The 20,545-nt window shown below is 41.7% G+C and overlaps 1 protein-coding gene across 9 annotated transcripts in view; it reads left to right on the top strand.

Annotated features, from left to right (window-relative positions):
- The window catches only part of CUL1 (cullin 1), a 92,995-nt gene that overhangs the window by 20,194 nt on the left and 52,256 nt on the right, over window positions 1–20,545 (top strand). For all 9 annotated transcript variants that reach the window (XM_072777589.1, XM_072777587.1, XM_072777585.1 and 6 more), the window contains one exon: window positions 15,752–16,052. In XM_072777589.1, coding sequence (XP_072633690.1) covers window positions 15,913–16,052 — 140 coding nt within the window. In that variant the 5' untranslated portion in view covers window positions 15,752–15,912. The remainder of the gene's footprint in view (window positions 1–15,751; window positions 16,053–20,545) is intronic.

Consider the following 20,545-nt stretch of genomic DNA (forward strand, 5'->3'; position numbering starts at 1 on the left):
AGAAAGGAGGCCTGGCTTCCTGCACCTGCACACCCGCCCTCTGCCTCTACATACCCCTCACCCAGCCCCATGCCTTTTGTCCCTTGTGAAACACCCTCCCCGTGCCTCTCCTGCTGTTCAGAACCTGTTCGTCCCTGAGAAAAAGTTCAAAGCCCACATCTTGTGAAGTCTTCTTGATCATTGCAGCCAGGAATGATTTCTTTCAGACCCGTTGAGCTCATATTGCAGTTTTTGTCTATGTCTTTATTTTATTTTATTTATTTATTTATTTATTTATTTATTTATTTATTTATTTATTTATTTGTCGATGCCTTTAATGTAGTAAATCATGCCATGGGACATGTTCTCTAGCACCATCAGCTAAGCTAAGCCTTTTTTTTTTTAAGCTAAGCCTTTTATTTAAAAAAAAAAAGATTTTATTTATTTATTCATAAGAGAGAGAGAGAGAGAGGCAGAGATTCAGGCAGAGGGAGAAGCAGGCTCCATGCAGGGAGCCTGACGTGGGACCCGATCTGGGGTCTCCAGGATCACACCCTGGGCTGAAGGCGGCGCTAAACCACTGAGCCACCGGGCTGCCCAAGCTAAGCCTTTTAAATTACATTTTCACTTGTTTATATATGTTGCAGGGGAATATGGTAAACACCTCTGTTGGTAACAATTTTTTTTTTTTTTTTTTTTTTTTTTGGTAACATCTTAAACAGCAGTTCTAAAAGTTCTCTTTCCGGTGGGACACTCAGTAATACTGTTGACTGTTGTTTGTGCTAAGGGCCTTACCTGTGCAGAATGTGTGCAGAACCTAGTCATCGTGTAGAGAGAGATACATTCCTTTTTTGTGAATGAACTAAATTTGACCCATAAAAATTTATAGCTAGTTTGCTGTCTTTTCTTAATAGTTTTATTGACGTATAATTCACATACCATAAAGTTCACTTGTTTTAAATGCATAATTCAGTGATTTTTAACAAAAGCTACTGAGTTGTGCAGCCACCGCATGATCAGTTTTAGAACCTTTCCATCACCTAGGAAAGATCCCATGTACCTATTTGCAGTTATTCTCCATCCCCAACCCCAGGCAAACACCACTCTACTGCCTGTCCCTAAGTTTGCTTGTTCTGGACATTTCATGTAACAAAGGGAATCACATAATATGTGGTCTTTTGCATCTGGTTTTCACTTAACATGATGTTATTGATGGTCACCCATGCTGTACTATAGCACATATCGGTACTTCAGTTTTTATTGCCAAATTGTGTTCTTTGGTACCGTACAACATTTTGCGTAGCCATTCACCTATTACTGGACATTTGGGTTATTCCACTTTGAGGCTAATATAAAACTGTGCTATTTGTACATGGATCTTTGGGTGGACATATGTTATCTTGTTTTTTGGGTGGATACCTAGCACTAGACTTGATGGGTCATTTGGTAAGTTTATGTTAACAGAACCTGGTCTGGTAATGCCCTGAATGTTTAATGACTAGCTTTGAGTAAAGACATAAACAAGGCAATTTAAGCACCTAAGATACATTCAGGTCTTGGGAATTTGGTTTTGAATTGGTTGAGAACTAGCAGAACCTACTTTCCATGTGGCCATGTATTTCTGTTGCTTCTCTTTATAACTGGATTGAAAGGCTTTGAAAGACTTTAAATGAGTAGACAATTCAGGTAATGTCTCTAAAAGCCATCTATTAAGGTACTAATTGAAATTTTTTATGCTTCTTGTCAACTGTAATTGTTTGAACTTAATTGCGATTGTTCCTTTAGTTCTATGTAGAAATGGAATAATATGTTTTATAAGTAAGTATAAAGTTTGCAAGCCTTTAAATTCAGTAATAAAGTCATGTAGACTTATCTAAGATGGTAAGTGTCCTTTCTGGTCGGTGTACAAGTAGAATCCTGATTCTTGAATGTGCAAATTGCTGGCTTGGATTTATAAGATATTAGCCCCTGTTCTAGCATCTTTAAGATTACTTTTTTTTTTTTTTTTTTTTAAAGGTTGGGGGGTACAGAGGGAGAGAATCTTAAGCAAGTTCCATGCCCAGCAAGGAGCCCAGACATGGGACTCAATCTTAGGATCCTGAGATCAGGACCTGAGCCAAATAAGTATTAGAGACTTAACAGACTAAACCACCTAGGCACCCCAAGATTTCTTCTTGATTAAAAAGGTTAAAATTATGAGATGCCTGGGTGGCTCAGTGGTTGGGCATCTGCCTTCAGCTCGGGGTGTGAACCTAGGGTTCTGGGACTGAGTCCCACATTGGGCTCCCTGCATGGAGCTTGCTTTTCCTTCTGCTTGTGTCTCTGCCTCTTTCTGTGTCTCTTATAAATAAATAAAATCTTTAAAAAAAAAAAGTTAAAATTTTAAATAATTAACATTCACTAATTAATGAATATTCAAATAACATGGTTTTAAATAGATTACAAGGTGCATGTGTAAATAAATGACCATTTCATGAATTTCCTAGCTCTTCCTTGGACTTTTAGTTTGCAGTCATTTGGCCTTGGACATTTTCACATCATGAAGTTGTGGCTCGTTGTTTTGCGTGGTTCCTTTGGAAGCCAAGGTTGTAAGCTCTTGGTAGCATGCTTAAGGAAGTGGAGTAAGAAATCTCCACCTCTCTAAAGAAGCAGTGTGGGATAGGGTGATGGGAAGAACGTGGCTTTGGACTCTGAACACTTGGGTCCGAGTCCTTGCTACTTATTTGCAGTGACTTTGGACAGATTACTTAATATCTTTGAGCTTAACTTTACTCATCTGTAAGAGATGGTACCATGCAGAGAATATAGTTACTGTAAGGATTAAATGAGAGTATTAGAGCTCCTGTTGGCAGAGAGTCTAGCATCATAGGCTGCAGTAAATATCAGGTCCTTCCCTTACACAGTTTATAGCCACACTGGGGTGCTCATGGGTGTGGTAGGGTGTACACCAAGGTCACTGGAGTTAAATTCACTTAACAGAATGAATGGCTGTATGTTGTTGTTGTTGATGTTGTTTTTAAGATTTTTTACTTATTTACTCCTGAGAGACACACAAGAGAGAGGGAGGCAGAGACGCAGGCAGAGGGAGAAGCAGGCTCCATGCAGGGAGCCTGACGTGGGACTCGATCCCGGGTCTCCAGGATCACACCCTGGGCCGAAGACGGCGCTAAAGCGCTAAACCGCTGAGCCACCTGGGCTGCCCTGTGTTTGTTTTAGAAAGTAACCCAGGGGAAAAAAAAAAAAAGTAACCCTGGCAGCAGTGTGAAGGGTGCATCGGAGCGGGCAGGACTGGTGGCAACAAGGCCAGTGAAGAGAGTCGTGTCTGTGACCCAGGTGGGATGATAGCTCTTGGACTGGAGTTACGATGGGTACAGAGAGCTGTGCAGATTCGGGAGCTACCAGGGGGGCGTTGATGGAATGGATTTCACAACAGGGTGAGGAGAGGAGTCAGAGCCACAAAATACAGAGGGGGCTGGTTGGGTTGAATGTAGGGAGGGCAGTGAGGAGGCCCAGCAGGGGCCCTAATGTCAAGTGTCCACAGAGGGCCTGGAGAGGAGGGCGGAGTGTCCATGATGGAGAAGGTGGGAGCACAGGCTATTAGGGAGGCAGGCGGTGCTTTCATTACCACAGGGCTTTGAGTTGGGCACCTGAAGCTCTTGTTAACTGAGATGGGAAGAAAGGCAGAGAGGGAGGCCTTCCGTTTTGGGGACATTATGATTCGGGGAAGGAAAGGAGGACGGGGAGCTGGGTGGAGCTGTGGGTGTGCAGAGGGTTGTGTGGGCAGAGTAGATGCGCCACACCATCCTGCTTGGGGCGGCCTCCTGGAATCATTAGAGTGAAAGTGTAGACGTGTATTGTTTCAGTCTCCAACAGAATGGCCTGCAGAGTTCACAGCCAGGAGCTGTAGTCTTCTTGCAGGGCACTTGTACCTCGGCTGTACCCTTCAGGCGGGTGGGCTGATTCAGCCTCTGGTCCAGGTACTGTCTACATCTGAAACTTCAGTGGAAGTTAAGAATTTCTAAAAAGAAAAATTTAAGAATTTCTCAGCTTAGCAACTTTGTGATCTCAGTTCTGAATGGCACTGAGTACCCTTTAACCCGCCGAATTGTGTTATGTATCGTTTTCTTATGTATCATGTATAGGCTGGCTCTCCATAGAACATCACAGAGCTCTCCATAGAACACCACAGCGGCGTGTCCAGGCATGCGCTGCAGTGAGCTACATACTCCTGCAGTGAGCACCTGTGAACCCACATCCTACCTTCCTGAATACACTGTTTCCAGTATTGCGCCCCACTCCACCTGGAAGCTCCCCATGTGCTGCTTCCCAGTCTTTGAAAGTCCCTGTACGATCTTGAATTGCCCTTCCCTCCCAGCCTCTTGCTTTTCTATTTTTGTTTTGTGTATTGTGTAGGTTTGTTTAGATTGCTGTTAGCTTTTTATTATTCCATAGTAATAGTAGTCCTATTATCCAAATAGGAACTACAATGTACATATCTGTCACTCATCTTTTTTCCTGCAGTATTTTAGAGTAAACCCCAGCCATCATACCATTTCATGCAGGAGAGAACATATCTCTAACAAGTATGGTATTTGTTGTTGTTTTTAAACAGAAGCACTATGGTGGCCCATGCCTTAGCCAGATAACGTGCCTTCTCTCCTCCCATAGAAGTACTCTTTAAAAAAAAAATCAATATTATATATAAAACATGATCATACCCAGATGTATTTTCTGTCACCTTTTCCACACAAGTGTCTTTCTCAAATTGATCCATGCTGAGGTATGTAGATGCAGTTGACTCAAGGTGTGTGTAATCTGTCGTGGGACTGAGCCTCCTACAGTTTATCTGTGACCTCTCCCATTAGTGGACATGTAGGTCGTTTCCAGGTTTGGTTTTGGCTGTTGCTCACATAAACCATACAGTGAATGCATATGTGTTGCTGTGCATTCGCAAGAGTTACCCTAGGTGTAAATCATTGGTGGCCAGTTCGTTGTCTTCTGTGCCACCCTGCAAATCAGAGCCCAGGGGTTGTTCATTCTTTTAACCAAGTGTCAGAAAATAAGTAATTCCTATATTGGGTAAGACCCAATATAGGATCATTTCGGATGTAATCAGATTTAAAATGTTACCCACCTAGGAAAGCTAAATTGAGTCTTGTTTTTTTTTATTTCTTCAGTTTCCTTTGGGAAACCTTTCTGGTTCTGCGCAGTGCCCTCTTCTGGTCTAGGAACAGTCCCCTCTGTTTCAGTCAAAATTGTCTCCCAGTGGCAGGGAATGCTCCCGAGGGGGTTAATCCAACCACACTGGGATCTCATTCACCTGGATGTGCCCAGTGACAGAGGATCTACATCTAAATCCTTCAGTCCCACAGCTCTCTGTTTTTAAGCACGTGCAGAAAAAAATCCACTGTCTGGGCTGCCAGCCGTGTTGGGCCCCCAGTCCTGCCTGGCTCACCTACCCGGCTCCACCATCTCTCGACAGAATGGTGCACATCGCAGCTGAAAGGTAACATCCTTCAGAGACGTGGCGGCTCTTCCGATGTGTGTATGACGGCCTGGGCAAGTTTCTTTTTTTTTTTTTCTTTCTGGGCAAGTTTCTCAAAGTGAACACGAAGATTTTAATCACTTGATTTGCATGATTTTGTGGGGTTTTCTGGGTCATGAGGATAGTGGATCACCTCAGATCACTTACAGGAAGAGCTTGTTTTGTTTTTTAACAGTGAATTTTAATTGTGTTTTCACTAGCTTTAATAGAGCCTTTATTTTTAGAAGAAACTAACTTTTTAAGTCAATGGTGCTTTTATCTTTTTAGATTTTCAGAAGCCATCAGCCTAAATGAAGCACTGTAGGTAGTCTTTTTTTAAAAAAAAAAAAAAACTTTGCTTCTTGTGTTCCTGGTACAACTCTGATTTATCTTGCTTTAGCACTCAGCGTTGGCTTCTACAGCAGCATCTGCTGGATGTGTTTGGTCTGACAGTAAACAGGACTTTACTCGTATGCAAAAGTGGTATCTGGACTTTTGGAGTCGTTGAGGTGAAACTGAGGAGGGGCTATGATTCTCTTGTTGCTTTATTTATTTATTTTTGTTTTTATCTATTTGTTCATGAGCCACAGAGGGAGAGAGAGAGGCAGAGACACAGGCCGAGGGAGAAGCAGGCTTCATGCAGGGGGCTCGACTTGGGACTTGATCCTGGGTCTCGAAGATCACGCCCTGGGCCAAAGGCGGCGCTAAACCGCTGAGCCACCTGGGCTGCCCCTCTTGTTACTTTAAAACATGCGGGTTTCTCCTCTTGTGTGGAGAGGTAGTTATGTTCCTTAAAGGTCTTAAGAATTTATATTCCTGTGTGTTCTACGGTGAGGAATTGCGAAGGGGAATAATACATTAGGAGAATACAAACTGTTAGATGTGTAGTAAAAAAAAAAAATGCTTGGCCCCATAGGCCAGTTGGAAGGCCGTGGCCGAGTCTTACAAAGGGGAGGCCATCCTCCTTCCTACAACTAGAGGCTTCGGTCCCCTTTGTGTCTCCCAGTCACGGTCACATCCCAGTAGCAAGCCCTCAGGCCATCTTTCCGTCTCTGACCAAGCACTCCTGGAGCTGCATTGCCTGCCTTCTCTGCCAAAACCTTACCCTCTCCCCTCACCTCCTCCCCCACCTTACTTCTTCACCAAGCTCCCTGGAGTCCTGCCCTGGGAATACGAAGCTCCTCTGTAGCCTGTCTCCATTCCTTAAACGTCCCGCTCATCCTCAGATGGTAAGCCTCCTGGAAGCCAAGCTGTGGCCGTTTATATTCTCCCACATTCCACAAGCCCTGTGAGGTTTAGAGCTGCAGTCAGACTGACTCTCCGGGGGCGTGCGCGGCCAGTTCTCCTCCCCGTGGTGGGCACCTGCTCACCGCGGACGCCAGAAGCTCATCGGAGAGCCAGGCGCCAGCTCAGTTCCTCAGCACCCACCACCTCAGGTGATTCCCCACCCATGTGGACGTTGCTCCCTGTGCCTTGACTGACACTTCCTCGAACGCCATTCTGTTCTGTCCTCCTCAGGCCTGGCCCCGCAGCCTAGGCCTTCCTGCTCAGACCGCGCTATTTCCCTGGTCAGTGATCCGACCTCCCGCTGCCAACCACAGCCTTCTGCCCTCCTGACCCTGGCTCTCTCTCTCTTTCTCAGACCTCACAACCCCCTTCCAGCGTTCTTCACTCCTTTGTGGCCAAAAAAGTCTGCATTTCTGTACCTCCCAGTCCATTCCCGTTTGATTTCTATCCTTAAAACCACAGTGAGACTTTCCTTACTGAGGTGTCACTAGTGACTTAAAACTAAAGCCAGAAGCTGCATTTCAGATTATCGTCGTGATGATGAAAATAAGAGCTAGCATTGATTCACTATGTTGCCTCATTATTCCTGACCCCCGTGAGATACGTCAAGTGATTTACCCAAGGTCACACAAGAAGTAAAGAGCAGAGCTTTTTATGACCATGATGAGGCCCCGCCGACCATGGCCCTCTTTTCTGTGGCCTCCAGGATAGGGGTCCTCTCGTTGGGGCTGTAACTTTGCAGATACAGACTCTGGTTCCCCGTCTTCTAGTCAGTTTGCCAATGTTCTCAGGAATCAGTTTGAGCCCATCTCTCTGTATAATTTCTCTGACTGGTTCCCAAAGATCCTGGTGGTGCCTGTCAGAGATGATCTCTCCACAACCCAGCTTCCTAGGATGACTCACAAGCTCCTTAGATCCACTGTGTCCAAAAGTAAACTATCTCCCACAATCTGTGCCTCCTCTCCTGTGTGTTCTCACCTGGTAGATGGTTCCATAGTCCATTTATCAGGCAGACACCTATAGGCATTTATTGTGCACACTCAAGTCAGCAGGAGAGAAGTTCTCAGAAGGCTGCTTGTTGCAGTATCACTTATAACTGTTAAGAAATAAGCACCTAGAAGCCCTTTAACAGGGGACTAGTTTGAACAATAGCATTTTAGCTCACAAAAACAAGGATGTGTTATTTTATCAAGTGAAGTGTGAGGTATATTTCATTATTAAAGAAAAAATTGTAAAACTGGTTGATCCAAGAATGTTAGGAATAAGTAGGGATTGGTGCAGAATTATCTTATTAAAAAAAGAAAAAGAAAAGCTCTGTTGTTCCTTGAAAACATAGTTTTGTGGGTTTTTTGTTTAGTTTTGTTTTTTTAAAACTCTGTCCTGAGATAGGTTCGGGGAAAAAAATACTCTTGTGGCCAAGTCAGCCTGAGTGGGAAAGGCTTTAAATTGTTACTGTGATGGCGATTCATAAGGTATATCCACTTAGTAAGGCCTCTGAAGTCTTGTAGTAAACAAAATGATTTAAAATACTTCACTAAAGCTAGCATTTCCCATAACCTTTCTATTCAGTTGATGCTCTGATGAGTGTTCAGTGGAAGGCTGTTGTAAGTGCTCATTTTTCTTAGAAGCCCTTTTATTACTAATGAGACTCTGAATTACTAATATCAAAGAAGATGTATTTTTCAAGATTCTTGGAGGTCGTTTATTTAGTCAGTGAAGGAGTCTTGTGCACCGTTACTCTTGAGAAATAGGCTGTTTGGTTAGTTCACAGTTTGAACTGTTAGAAGGCTTGTTTTTTTGTTTTTTTAGAAAGCTTGTTTATTATGGATTCTTTTAACTTTTCATAACCCTTTGGAACAACACAGTCTCTGAGAGAAGTCCTTAAATATACAACCTCCCTGTTCCTATGTGACCTGTTTACCTCGTGTTCCATTCCACTATCTTTATTTTCCGAGGCAGAGATGAAAGTGAAGTAGAATTATATGTGTGCACATGGTGTGATTGTTGAGGCTTCACTAGGTCCAGCCGGCATTGCTGTTGGTTTCTGCCCGTGATTGGTGGCATTTTGTGCCCTGGTTTCCTGTACAAACCTGCAGAATCTGTGTCTGAAAACTTGAGTGTTAACTCCTGGGTGTCAGTGACCACAGATGGTACACCTTGTCGTGTCAAAGGTCTACTGTACCAGAGTACTTTTGAAAACTACATAATTTCCTAAGTATGTATTTTATTTAGTTTTGTCCATTGTTTTTGATAGCCATTGGCTTTTTGGGCCTCCAGAGTTTTTTGGCTACATGATATGATTTATTGGGGAAATATTTTACCCCTTACCTAAAAACCATTCACAACTGATTTTTTGTGAAGTCTGCTTAAGGCTATCCACGGTTTTGATGGCCTGGTCATGAGACAGATGCTTCATACTTTGTAAAGTGGTATATTTCTAAAGTTGCAACATTGACAGATAAGCCTATCTTTTCTGATAATCTGTGTTGTATGTTATCACTCCAAGCAATCTTACAGAGAGCTGCCAGGTCTGGCCCTCTTGCAGCGTCTGAGCCCAATGGCAGCAGGAGGGCCAGCCAGGCCCTGTGCCCTTGCGTGTAACACTCTGACAGTGCTTATTGCAGTGCTCCCTGTTGGGTGGGTGCCACTTCTGTAGGGGCTTTGTCACAGCTCACTCCCCTGCCTGCTCCTGTTTCCCCCATCACACAGATGCCTCATTCCTAAGAAGCATCTCCCACCCAAACTCTGTCCCCCCATCTGCTCCAGAGAGGTCACCCAGATACCAGCAGGTCAGCTGTTTGCTGTCAGCATGTCCTCTGACCTTTAAAACGTTTTTCTGATATGCTCACTTGTTTCCTTTTAGACTTAGTTTCGGATTTCTTTGCTGTAATATTAGTAATAAGTGTTTAAGTACGTAGGCGGGAGGCTCCCTAGGGGATATTGAAAATACAAGGTAAAAATAACCTCCTTAAACTTCTGGGTTAAATACAGGGTGCCTGGGTGGTTCAGTGTGGTTAAGCATCCGACTCTTGATTTTTGGCTCCAGTCCTGATCTCAGAGTTGTGGGATGGAACCCCGTGTCTGGGCTCCATGCTGGGTGTGGAGCCTGCTTAGATTCTCTCTCTGCTTTGCCCTCTGTTTCTCCGCTGCAGACATGTGCAAATTCTCTCTCTCTCTCAAAAATAAACAAACTTCTGAGTTAAATAGATGAAGACGTGAATTTTTGAGAACCTCAGATCAACCATGTATGAATTTTGGGCACTCGGTGGGGACAATTAGAAAACTGGAATCAGTAGTTTGAAATAGAATATTTTGCTTATTTTCCAGCATATTCTGCATATAAACTGAAGTGTGCTTTGGCACAAAATTACATGTGTAGAATTAGACATAAAGCATGTATGACAAGTAAAACTTGACATTTTAGCATGAAAAGGTTGTATATTTGATCTTACAGAGTATCAGCAAGTCTTGGTGTAGAGTAAGACTCATTGGAACCAAATGTAGTAGAGGAAGAGCATATAAAGAACATTTGGAAGAAAGAGCATATAAAGAACATTCGGATGCTGAGCTAGAAGAGTAGAGGTGTTCTAGAGAAAAATTACACTGACCGTTTTATTTAGTGTGTTTTAACTTTGCCAGAGGATAAGTGGTATCCTGACTTTATCCTTTGTGCTGTTTAGTGGTTTTCTTAGTTTAAAAAATCTCAGACATTTTTAAAAAGTTGGCTTCCTTAAATTTTAAAATATTGTAATGGACTTAATATTGATGCAGCTAGGAATGATTTATTAGCTCTTTCAATCTATTGGCTGTTTTAATTAGAGCCGTTTGGGTTTCTAAGATTAATAAATAGAAAACTGGTGACTGTGAATCTGGGTTTTTCTTTTGGCTCTTTTAGTCTTTCCCTGGGTTTTGTTCTGTTTCTTTTTGTTTTGTTTTTTGCTTTTGGGGTTTTTTGTTTTGTTTTGTTTTGTTTTTTAAACCTTCTTTATTTTAAACTTTAAAATTTAATCCAATATTGTTAAGATATAGTGTTAGGTTAGCTTCAGGTGTAAATATAGTGATTCAACAATTCTATACTTTAGTCACTGCTCATAATGATAAGTGTACATTGTAAAATCCCATCACCTATCCCACCCATCTCCCCTCTGGTTACTATCATTTTGTTCTCTGTAGTTAAGTCTGTTTCTTGATTTGCCTCTCTCTCCTTTGCTTGTTTTGTTTCTTAAATTCCACTTATGAATGATATCATATGGTATTTGTCTCTCTCTGGGGTATTTTGCTTAGTGTCATGCACTCTAGCTCCATCCATGTTGTTGCAAATGGTAAGACTTTATTCTTTTTTATGGCTGAGTAATATTACATTATGCATATATATTTCACATCTACTTTATCCATTCAGTTGTTGGACAGTTGAACTGCTTCATAATTTGGCTATTGTAAATAAGGCTGCATTAATCAGAAGAGTGCATGCATCCCTTTCAATTAGGATTTTTGCATTTTTGGGTAAATATTCGGTAGTGCCATTACTGGATTATAGAGTAGTTCTTTTTTTTTTTATTTTTTGAGGACCCTCAATACTGTTTTCCAGAGTGGCTGTACTAGTTTGCATTCCCACCAACAGGGTTCCTTTTTCTCTACATCCTTGCCAACACCTGTTGTTTCTTCTGTTTTTGATTTTAGCCATTCCGATAGGTGTGAGATAATATCTCACTGTAGTTTTGATTTGTATTTCTCTAATGATGAATGACGTTGAACATCTTTCCATACATCTGTTTGCCACCTGGATGTCTTCTTTGAGGAAATATTTCTTCATGTCTTCTGCCCCATTTTTTAATTGGATTATTGGGGGGGGTTGGTGTTGAGTTGTATCAATTCTTCATATATTTTGGATACTAATCCTTTATTGGATATGCCATTTGCAAATATCTTCTTCCATTCAATAGATTGCCCTTCAATTTTGTTGATTGTTTTCTTTGCATGTGGAGGAAGCTTTTTGTTTTTATGTTCCAATCATTTATTTTTGCTTTTATTTCCCTTGTCTCAGGAGACAAGGGAAAGGTGTTGTGATGGCTGAGGTCAGAGAAATGACTGCTTGTGCTCTCTTCTAGGATTTTTATGGTTTTAGCTCTCATATTTAGGTCTTTCATCCATTTTGAGTTTATTTTTGTGTATGCTGTAAGACAGCTGTCTAGTTTCACTTTTTTGCATGTAGCTGTCCTGTTTTCCCAACATCATTTGTTGAAGAAACTTTTTCCCATTGCATATCCTCGCCTCTTTTGTCAAAGATTAATTGACCATATAATTGTGGGTTTATTTCTGGGTTTTTGATTCTTGTCTACTGATCTGTTTTTGTGCCAGTACAAAATGCTATTTTGATCACTGTGTATAACTTTGTAATATAACTCGAACTCTGAAATTGTGATACCTCTAGTTTTGTTTTTCTTTTTCACGACTATTTTGGCTGTTTGGGGTCTTTTGTGGTTCCATACAAATTTTAGGATTGTTTAGGTTTTGTGAAAAATGCATTGGTATTCTGATAGAGAGTACTTTAAATCTGTAGATAGCTTGGGTAGAATAGATATTTTAACAATATTTGTTCTTTCAATCCATGAGCCTGAGATGTCTTTCCATTTGTGTCATCATCAGTTTCTTTCATCAGTGTTTTATGGTGTTCAGAGTCCAGATCTTTCACCTCTTTGGTTAAATCTATTCCTAAGTATTTGTAATATTTTTGGTGCAGTTGTAAATGGGATTGTTTTCTTAATTTCTCTTTCTGCTCCTTCATTATTAGCATATAGACATGCAATAGATTCCTACATATTGATTTGCTGAATTTACTGAATTCATTTATCAGTTCTAGTGGTGGAGTTTTTAGGATTTTCTACATATAGTATCACGTCATCTGCAAATAGTAAGAGTTTTACTTCTACCTTTCCGATTTGAGTCTTTTTTTCTTTTTCTTGTCTGATATTGTGACTAGGACTTCCAGTACTATGTTGAATAAAAGGTGGGCATCTTTGTCTTGTTCCTGACCAAAGGGGAAAGCCTCTTAGTTTTTCCCGCACTGATGATGATGTTAGCAGTGGGTTTCTCATAGATGGTCTTTTTCATATTGAGGTATGTTTCCTCCAGACCTACTTTGTTGAGGTTTTTTTTTTATTATGAATGTATGTTGTACTTTGTCAAATGCTTTTTCTGCATCTATTGAAATGATAACGTGGTTTTTATCTTTTCTCATTGATGTGTGTATCATGTTGATTGATTTGCAAATCCTGAAATGAGTTTCCTTATTTATTGACACCTTACAAATGAAAGAACCTAAAATTCAGACTAGAATATTAGGAAATACTGGCTTTTGAGAATCCAGAGGTCTGTCTGCTTGTGGTCCTGCCACTTTCCAGCATTTTAATTCTGGTTAGGTTTGATTACTTCTCTGAATAAGTTTTTTTCTAATCTATAAAAAGAAGGACCAGAACTATCTTTAAGGTTACCTCTAGTCCTCTTGTCATCGGCTCTAAGCAAATATTTTTGGTACATAAATTTTTCAGTTTACAAGTATGTCACATACCAGAAGTTAATGGGTTAGCTTTTAAGAAGTTGCTTTATTCCACAACAGTAGTGCTATGTCTGTTTTGATTGACTATTAATAATACATAAGATAGTGCCTATGATAGTGCCTAGCATGTGGTAGTTCCTACTAAATATTTGTTAAATAAAATATTAATGATCACTGAATTTCTATAACTCTTAGAAGTCTGTTTAAACACCATGTTAAAATACATATACATTGCAGTGACCAGAATAATACACATTACTAAATGAAACAGCAAGAAATAAATTTTAGCCTAAAACTTGATGGGATGAGCACTGGGTGTTATTCTATATGTTGACAAATTGAACACCAATAAAAAATAAATTTATTTAAAAACATTTAGCCTAAAATCTAGTGTTTGAAGGAAAAAGTTTAGAAAAAACAAGATCAAATTTAATGGAGATTCTAAAGAGGGACTTGGGGGTAAGTTCAGATGCTTTATAATAGTGATGTTTCATTATTTCTAAATCCTGTAAAAAACATCCAGCTTTTGAATTCCTCAATTTATTATTTCATTTATTCATACAAAACACTGACCTATATGCACCAGGCTCTGAGTGAGATTTTCAGGATACTGTGGTGAGCAAAAGAGATGGTCTCTGTGCCATGAATCCTTCTCACCAGAGAAGGGAGACCCAGGCTTGGAATTACCAGGAATAAGAGTTAAGAAGGAGAAGTCCCATGAAGGGGGCAAGCCTCATCTGGGACTTCCTGGTAAGCCTGCCCCAAATGGACGTGGGTAGAGAATGAGCACAGGGGCTCACTGGCCCATGCAACAGATGCAGAGATTCTCAGGAGTGAGAAGGGGACTGGCATGGCCTGGAAAGGAGGGAAAAGCCTGCGTGGCTGTGCCCGGGGGCCAAAGGGGAGAGTTTTGTAAGAGGCACATGAAGAGATAGAAAGATCTTGTAGAGAGTGAGTGGTTTGAGCAGCTGCAGCCCACAGGGCCCCAGGCAGGGCTGGCTCCTGGGGGCCCGGGCTGTAGCCCTTGCTCAGGTGTGAGAGGGGCTGCAGCTTTTGTGGGTAACTGTGTTGGTGGTGGGCCGTGGTATTAAAATTGCTAATCTCGTATAGAACAACTCTAGTAAATTATTTCAAGTTTTCCTAAAGAGAAGATCTGGGGGTGCTTTGTTCAGGATTTCCCTGCCTCAGATACCAGCTTGACTCCCCGACACCTAATCAGATTTATAGTTTTAGACTCAACTGCTGTGTGAAGCCTTGAGAGGGTGAGTCAAAGGGAGGGGCGCTCTGGGAGTGTAGACTGCTCAAATGGCATCCCTGTGTGCAACAACGATGATGATGATGATGATGATGATGATGATGATGTCGTTGTTGTCATCCACTGGGAGAGGAAGAGGAGGTAGTGAGTGGATGTGACATGACCCCAAAGGTTAAAATGAGTAGCACTGGAATGCGAAAGAATAGGAATGAGGCATTAGAATTATTCCCAAGTTTCTGACACGTGGATACATGGAGCTGCCCCTTACGGAGCTGGGCAACACTGGTGAGCGGTAGAGCTGGGGATGGTCCCTGAGTTCAGCCAGAGACCTGCCGGAGGAGATGTGAAGTGGACACTTGGGTGTAGAGCTGGGTCTGGGCCTCAGAGGAGCTGTCTGGGCTGGTGATAAACTTCATTCTGTGAGTCACTGGCATGTAGAGGTTTGAAGAAAGAAGGTTGAATTGGCCCCATAGTAATCCATTTACTTGAAGTTACTATGATGGTGCCCAGTGGACACGGTATGGGGAGGAGAAGGTAAAAATGGGAGGAGTAGAAAGTTTTTCTCAGTTGCTGCTAGGAATTAAAAGAGCATCTCGATGGGTATGAGGTGCCTGGCTTATCTAAGATAGAATTAACTGAACTGTGTGTGAGTCTAGGGAATGTAAGTGATAATTTCTTTCCCCTTAGGGGAAAATTAAGTGTTAGGAAGGCGTGTAGTTTTAAAGAGGTAATAGTACCAGGTGGTACTACCATCCCGACCACACTATCAGGTGGGGTGCTGGTGCTGGCTGGGTTTTCCTACTTTTTAGGTATTTGTGCTTCTCTTTTTGGGAGTTTCCTTTGGGTTTTGATACCTTCAGAAGGCAAAGAAAGGCAACAGTATTAGTTGTGCTTCTACAGAGTTCCACACAGCTTTTCTTGTGAGCACTTTTCTTATGAATTCGTATGATTCCAAACTAAATCTCTAAGCATATTTGTGTACGTAGATCATATGATTTTGTATGCACAGAGAAAGAGAAGTGTTCTGTAGATGAGTGTGGTGCCAACTAAAGCCTGTAGACTGAATGTTTCTATCTATGCGGCAGGTACCCTCTTACCCACCCTGGGATGTCAAGAAAGAATTCATTAATTCACTTTATTTCTTCTTCAGGTCTGCCTGCAATGAGATTTCATTCTCTGCATTTAAAGGACATCCTTTCTGAGCTGCTGTGAATAAATTTGGAATGATACTGTATATTTTCATCTAATGGAGAATTAGCTGTACTTTGCATAAGGATTGCTACACTGGACGACTTCAGAATATTACTCACAATGTCCTCGAACCGGAGTCAGAATCCTCATGGACTGAAGCAGATCGGCCTCGACCAGATATGGGACGACCTCAGAGCTGGAATCCAGCAAGTATATACCAGACAAAGTATGGCGAAATCCAGATACATGGAACTCTACACGTATCCTACTGCTTGAGCTGCAATTAATTTGCTTAGAATTTTTATTATTTCCTATAGTGTGATCTATGAATTGCTAGAAATTTTACATCGTGTTTTCCTCTTTCCAGTTCATTCTGAGACACAATCGGAGTTCTTTTTTAACTTTAAAAATTAACTCACTCTTTAAGTTTTTTGACCAGAGGTGAAATTGGCTAGTTGGTTAGTCTTGAGCAATGCTGTTTGGTAGGAGTTATTCGCTACATATGGCTGTTCACATTTGTAGTCACTAAAATTAACAGTTCCTAAGTCATGCTATCTGTATTTCAAGTGCTTGTAGGTGGCGAACTACTTTTGTCATTGCAGAAAGTTCTGTTTTGCAGAAAGTTCTGTTGGACTGTGCTGGTTAAAGCAAGGGAGCCTGGGTCTCTGTATTGTCTGCAGCCACCTTCATGCTTTGGGGGCTGAGCAGAGTCGTTGCATCAGAAATGGTCTGGTTCACAAAGTCAGAAATACCTGCTGTCTGGCCCTTGATGGGAGCAGTTTGCTGACCTTCCTCTAAAGGGTTACCACATAGAGCAAAAAGTCTTAACTTTTATGACCTTGTTTTACAAATATGGTAGTAAAGCATTTCACTCACGCATTATGTGGTGCATAGTGTATGCAAGGGGCTGCCTGAATGCTGCAGATGTCACGAGGGTGTAAAAGATGTAGCTCCTGGTCTCTATTACCTACTTGTGATATACTTTTTAACTTGCGGAGTTTCTTGATTCCAATCAAATAAAAGAAGATAAAATTTACGCTAACTCAGTAGAGAGCAGATTGTTACTGGTTCTAGTAGTTTATAAAGTTGTTAGTTCAGTGGAGACTCACGTGTAAATTTTTAGTATGTATCAGTAATTGTCAAACTTGGTTTTGTGATATTCCAATATACCATCAGCCGTGCTGATATTTTAGAATCTTTTCCCCAAAATTAACATTAAATAGATATGAAGCTACATGTCTAGCTCAGAATTAACTTAAAGCTAATTAGAGTACACATTCATACAGGCACATACATTTACAAACCGCTTAATTGAGATACACCTCACATACTACAGAATTCACCCTATTGTGTATGTGTGTCCCTACGTGGGTGTGAAAAAATTCACCCTTCTTTAATACAGTGTTTTTAGTGTATTCCCAAAGCTCTGCAGCCATTGACATTGTCTAATTGTGGACTATTTCCATCGCCCCCAGAGGAAGACTTTACCCATCCGCAGTCACTTTCCATTCTCCCTCCCCTGGGTCTTGGCAACCACTAATCTACTTTCTGCCTTGATGCATTTGCCTATTCTGGACCTTTCTGATGGATTGCACAGTATGTAGCCTTTTTAGACTGGCTTTTTTTACTCAGCACAGTGTTTTCAGGTTCCATCCTTGTTGTATTGTGTGTCAGCATGTCATTCCTTTCTACTGCGGCATCGGGTGGGTAGATGCTGCATTCTGTTTATCCACTCGTCAGTCATGGGCCATCTGGGGTGTTTCCACTCTCTGGCTCTTCCTGAACGATGCTGTTAGAAATAGTATAGGTGAATTTTTGTGTAGACAAGTGTTTTCAGTTACCTTGGGTAGATGGCTAGGAGTGGGATTGCTAGATCATAAGATACAGAAAACCTTCAAGAATAGAATCTCTGACAAATGAGAGGACATGACTCCACTCAAGAGGGCTGTGACTTGCTTTTAAGTGCACGGCTTTTGTTTTTTTAATCTTGTAAGTAATACAGCTGAAGATGATTCCAGTGGTGAGACAAGGCACTTGGCTGGATTTCTGGTGTGCAGAAAAATCAGGGAAGCCCCGATGGAGACCATGGACATGTACCTGCTGATTTGTCTCTGGAGAATTTCTTAATATGTCATTTTTGGCTGAATCAGATTGGTCCTTTGTCCAAGGTGTTAGGCTTTTAGAACTCTAGAATGTAGAGACTTTGTCCGCTTGCAGCAATTACTGAATTCTTGCATTCTACAAATAATTATAATATGTAGTTCTTCAGTTTTAAAATTTTGGGGGGAATACTACTCTACAATTGAGCATTCTTTTCCTCCCAGTTTTGAGAACGTAATGGCTTCATACATTTATTAAGAGTGGAGAGGCTAGCCTGACTCTGAAATATTTTACATTAATTCTTTAGATATTTATGAGTAGCAGCCACAGTTTTAAAGATTTTATTTACTTATTTGAAAGAGAGCACGAGCAGGGGGAGTGGTAGATGAAGAGGGAGAAGCAGGCTCCGCACTGAGCAGGGAGCCCAATGCAGGGCTCGATCCCAAGACCCTGAGACTATGGCCTGAGCCGAGGTCAGACACTTAACTGACTGAGCCACCCAGGTGCCCCTGTCTACTTGTATTAATTATTGCAAATTCTCAAGCACACTCCCCCCTCACCTGCATTTTTAGTCTCAGTGTCATTATTGTCAGAATGAGAACTTTGGGGCAGCAGACACCTCTTTCTGAAGCACATCTTCACTTCTGTTGAAGTGTTCCAAGACCTAGCACTGCCTCCAACACTGCTGCGAGCTCTAGCCCCGCCTCAGTTTGCATGATGCAATAGATCTTTTTTAAAGTTTTCTCTCCGGGTGTATGTTCAGTCTCTCCTGTAACCACTTACTGAATCGCCTCTTCAGATCGTCTCCTACGGGCTGGTTTACAGTGACATCTGATGCTGACAATTGATTCCGTTGCCGGTTGGCAGGTGCTTTGGGTTCCGGGAAGGAGGAGCAGACTGTGTACCCCACTGTTCACTCTTCAGAGTCAGACAATCCTGGTCATTAGTTGCTGAAGGAGAATGGGTCAGAAATGGGGGAGAGGGAAGCTGGTTGAGAGAAAAGAGGGATCCTTTTCCTTCCTGACTCTGGCTGGAAGCTAACAGCTAGGTTTTTACCCTTTGTTTATGCTGGAGAAACATATGTGACATGCTTTCTCGAGAAAGTGTCTTGCTTCGGAATATGACACAAATATTCTTGGAGCCTTATTATACAGTGTAAACGTTTTTCTTGACTTTTTAACTCAAGATGGCAAGGGAAAGAGAACAGTATTTTTGGAAAGAAAAAAGCCCGAGAGCATCTGCAGTCCGAAAGGTCTAGTTCAGTCCACTTTGTTTCCAGCCACTGCTCAAAGGCTTCCTTTTTCTTCTCAAGTTTTAGTCTCAAGCCCTTTCTCCTCGCTGCATGCCTGCCTGTTCGGTTGCAACTTTCTGTGATGTCTTACATACTACACAGTTGACCTTTGAACAACACGGGTGTTGGGGTGTTGACCTCTTGTGCAGTCCGAGCTCTGCGTGTCACTTGACTCCCCAAAAACTTAATAGCCTGCTGTCAACTGGAAGCCTTACTGAGAACATAAACAGTCAGGTAACACATATTTTGTGTGTTCTGTGTGTTGTTTCGTCTGTTCTCACAATACAGCAAGGTAGAAAAAAATATTAAAATCATAAGGAGGAGAAAATACATTCATAGTACTGTACTGTACTTATTGAAAACAAATCCACACTTAAATTGAATCATCCTATGCAGTTCAAACTTCTGTTGTTCAAGCCAGGGTCAGCTGTAGATACAATACAGTGGTGAAGTGTTTTGGGGATTTTTTGGCAGTAAAATAAAGGAATGCATTCTGTATGGGTGGATATGTAACAGGGGTAGATAACAGCAGATGTTCTTTCTTTTGAACTTGAAATAAGTCATGTCATTTCTTATTTAGTTTATTGACACCATCATGCTTGAGGTGTCATGCTTGGTTCAAAACAAGCGTGGTCTTGATTAATGTAGCAGATATTTATGAAGGGGGTGCAGGATGATGTGCGGGTCCTTGTGGCATAACTGAGAGCAGCCCATGTGATCAAGTCTGTCTACCAGGCTGTGTGGTTAGTTTCTGTTTTTGCCAGGCCCCAGATCTACCTGCCCCTCGTCTTCAACCAAAATCCTTTTTAATTTTGGTCTGCGAACACTCAAATCATGATTTTGCCTTCCCTTGGAATCAAGAGAAACCTGCAGGTTGAGGTCTTTCTTTTTTTTTTTTCCCCGTATGCCTCCATAAGTTCTCGTCAGTCTTGAAGTTTCTGGTCTTTTAAACCCTGTAGTGCTTTTAAACCCTGTAGTGCTGTGGGCTGAAATAGTTTATTCTGTTTCTTAGCCTCTTTTTTCCAAAGTCGTCTTTTTCCCGAACCGGTACACTAAGAATCCCTTTCCTGTTTCCTAGTCTTGGCTGTTTACCTCTCAAGAGGTTACAAATGAGCATACTTGGGATTCATATTTAATCTCCGTCCTGATGTTCTTTGACACAGTTCACCATCCCTGGAGTTGGGGGCACTTTTCCACCTATAGTAAAATCTGCTGAGCCCTTGGCTGCCTGTAGCATATGCTTTGCAGGGATAACATGCCAGGACATGCTGGTCCTGCTGCTGCTGCAGTACCTACCAGCTGTGCGGGCATGTCCCAGCTGCTGCGTCATTCTTCTCAGGTTGACACACTTAGCCTCTTGCC

The sequence above is a fragment of the Canis lupus genome, chromosome 15 (assembly GCF_048164855.1).
Source record: "Canis lupus baileyi chromosome 15, mCanLup2.hap1, whole genome shotgun sequence".
NCBI classification, from domain to species: Eukaryota; Metazoa; Chordata; class Mammalia; order Carnivora; family Canidae; genus Canis; species Canis lupus.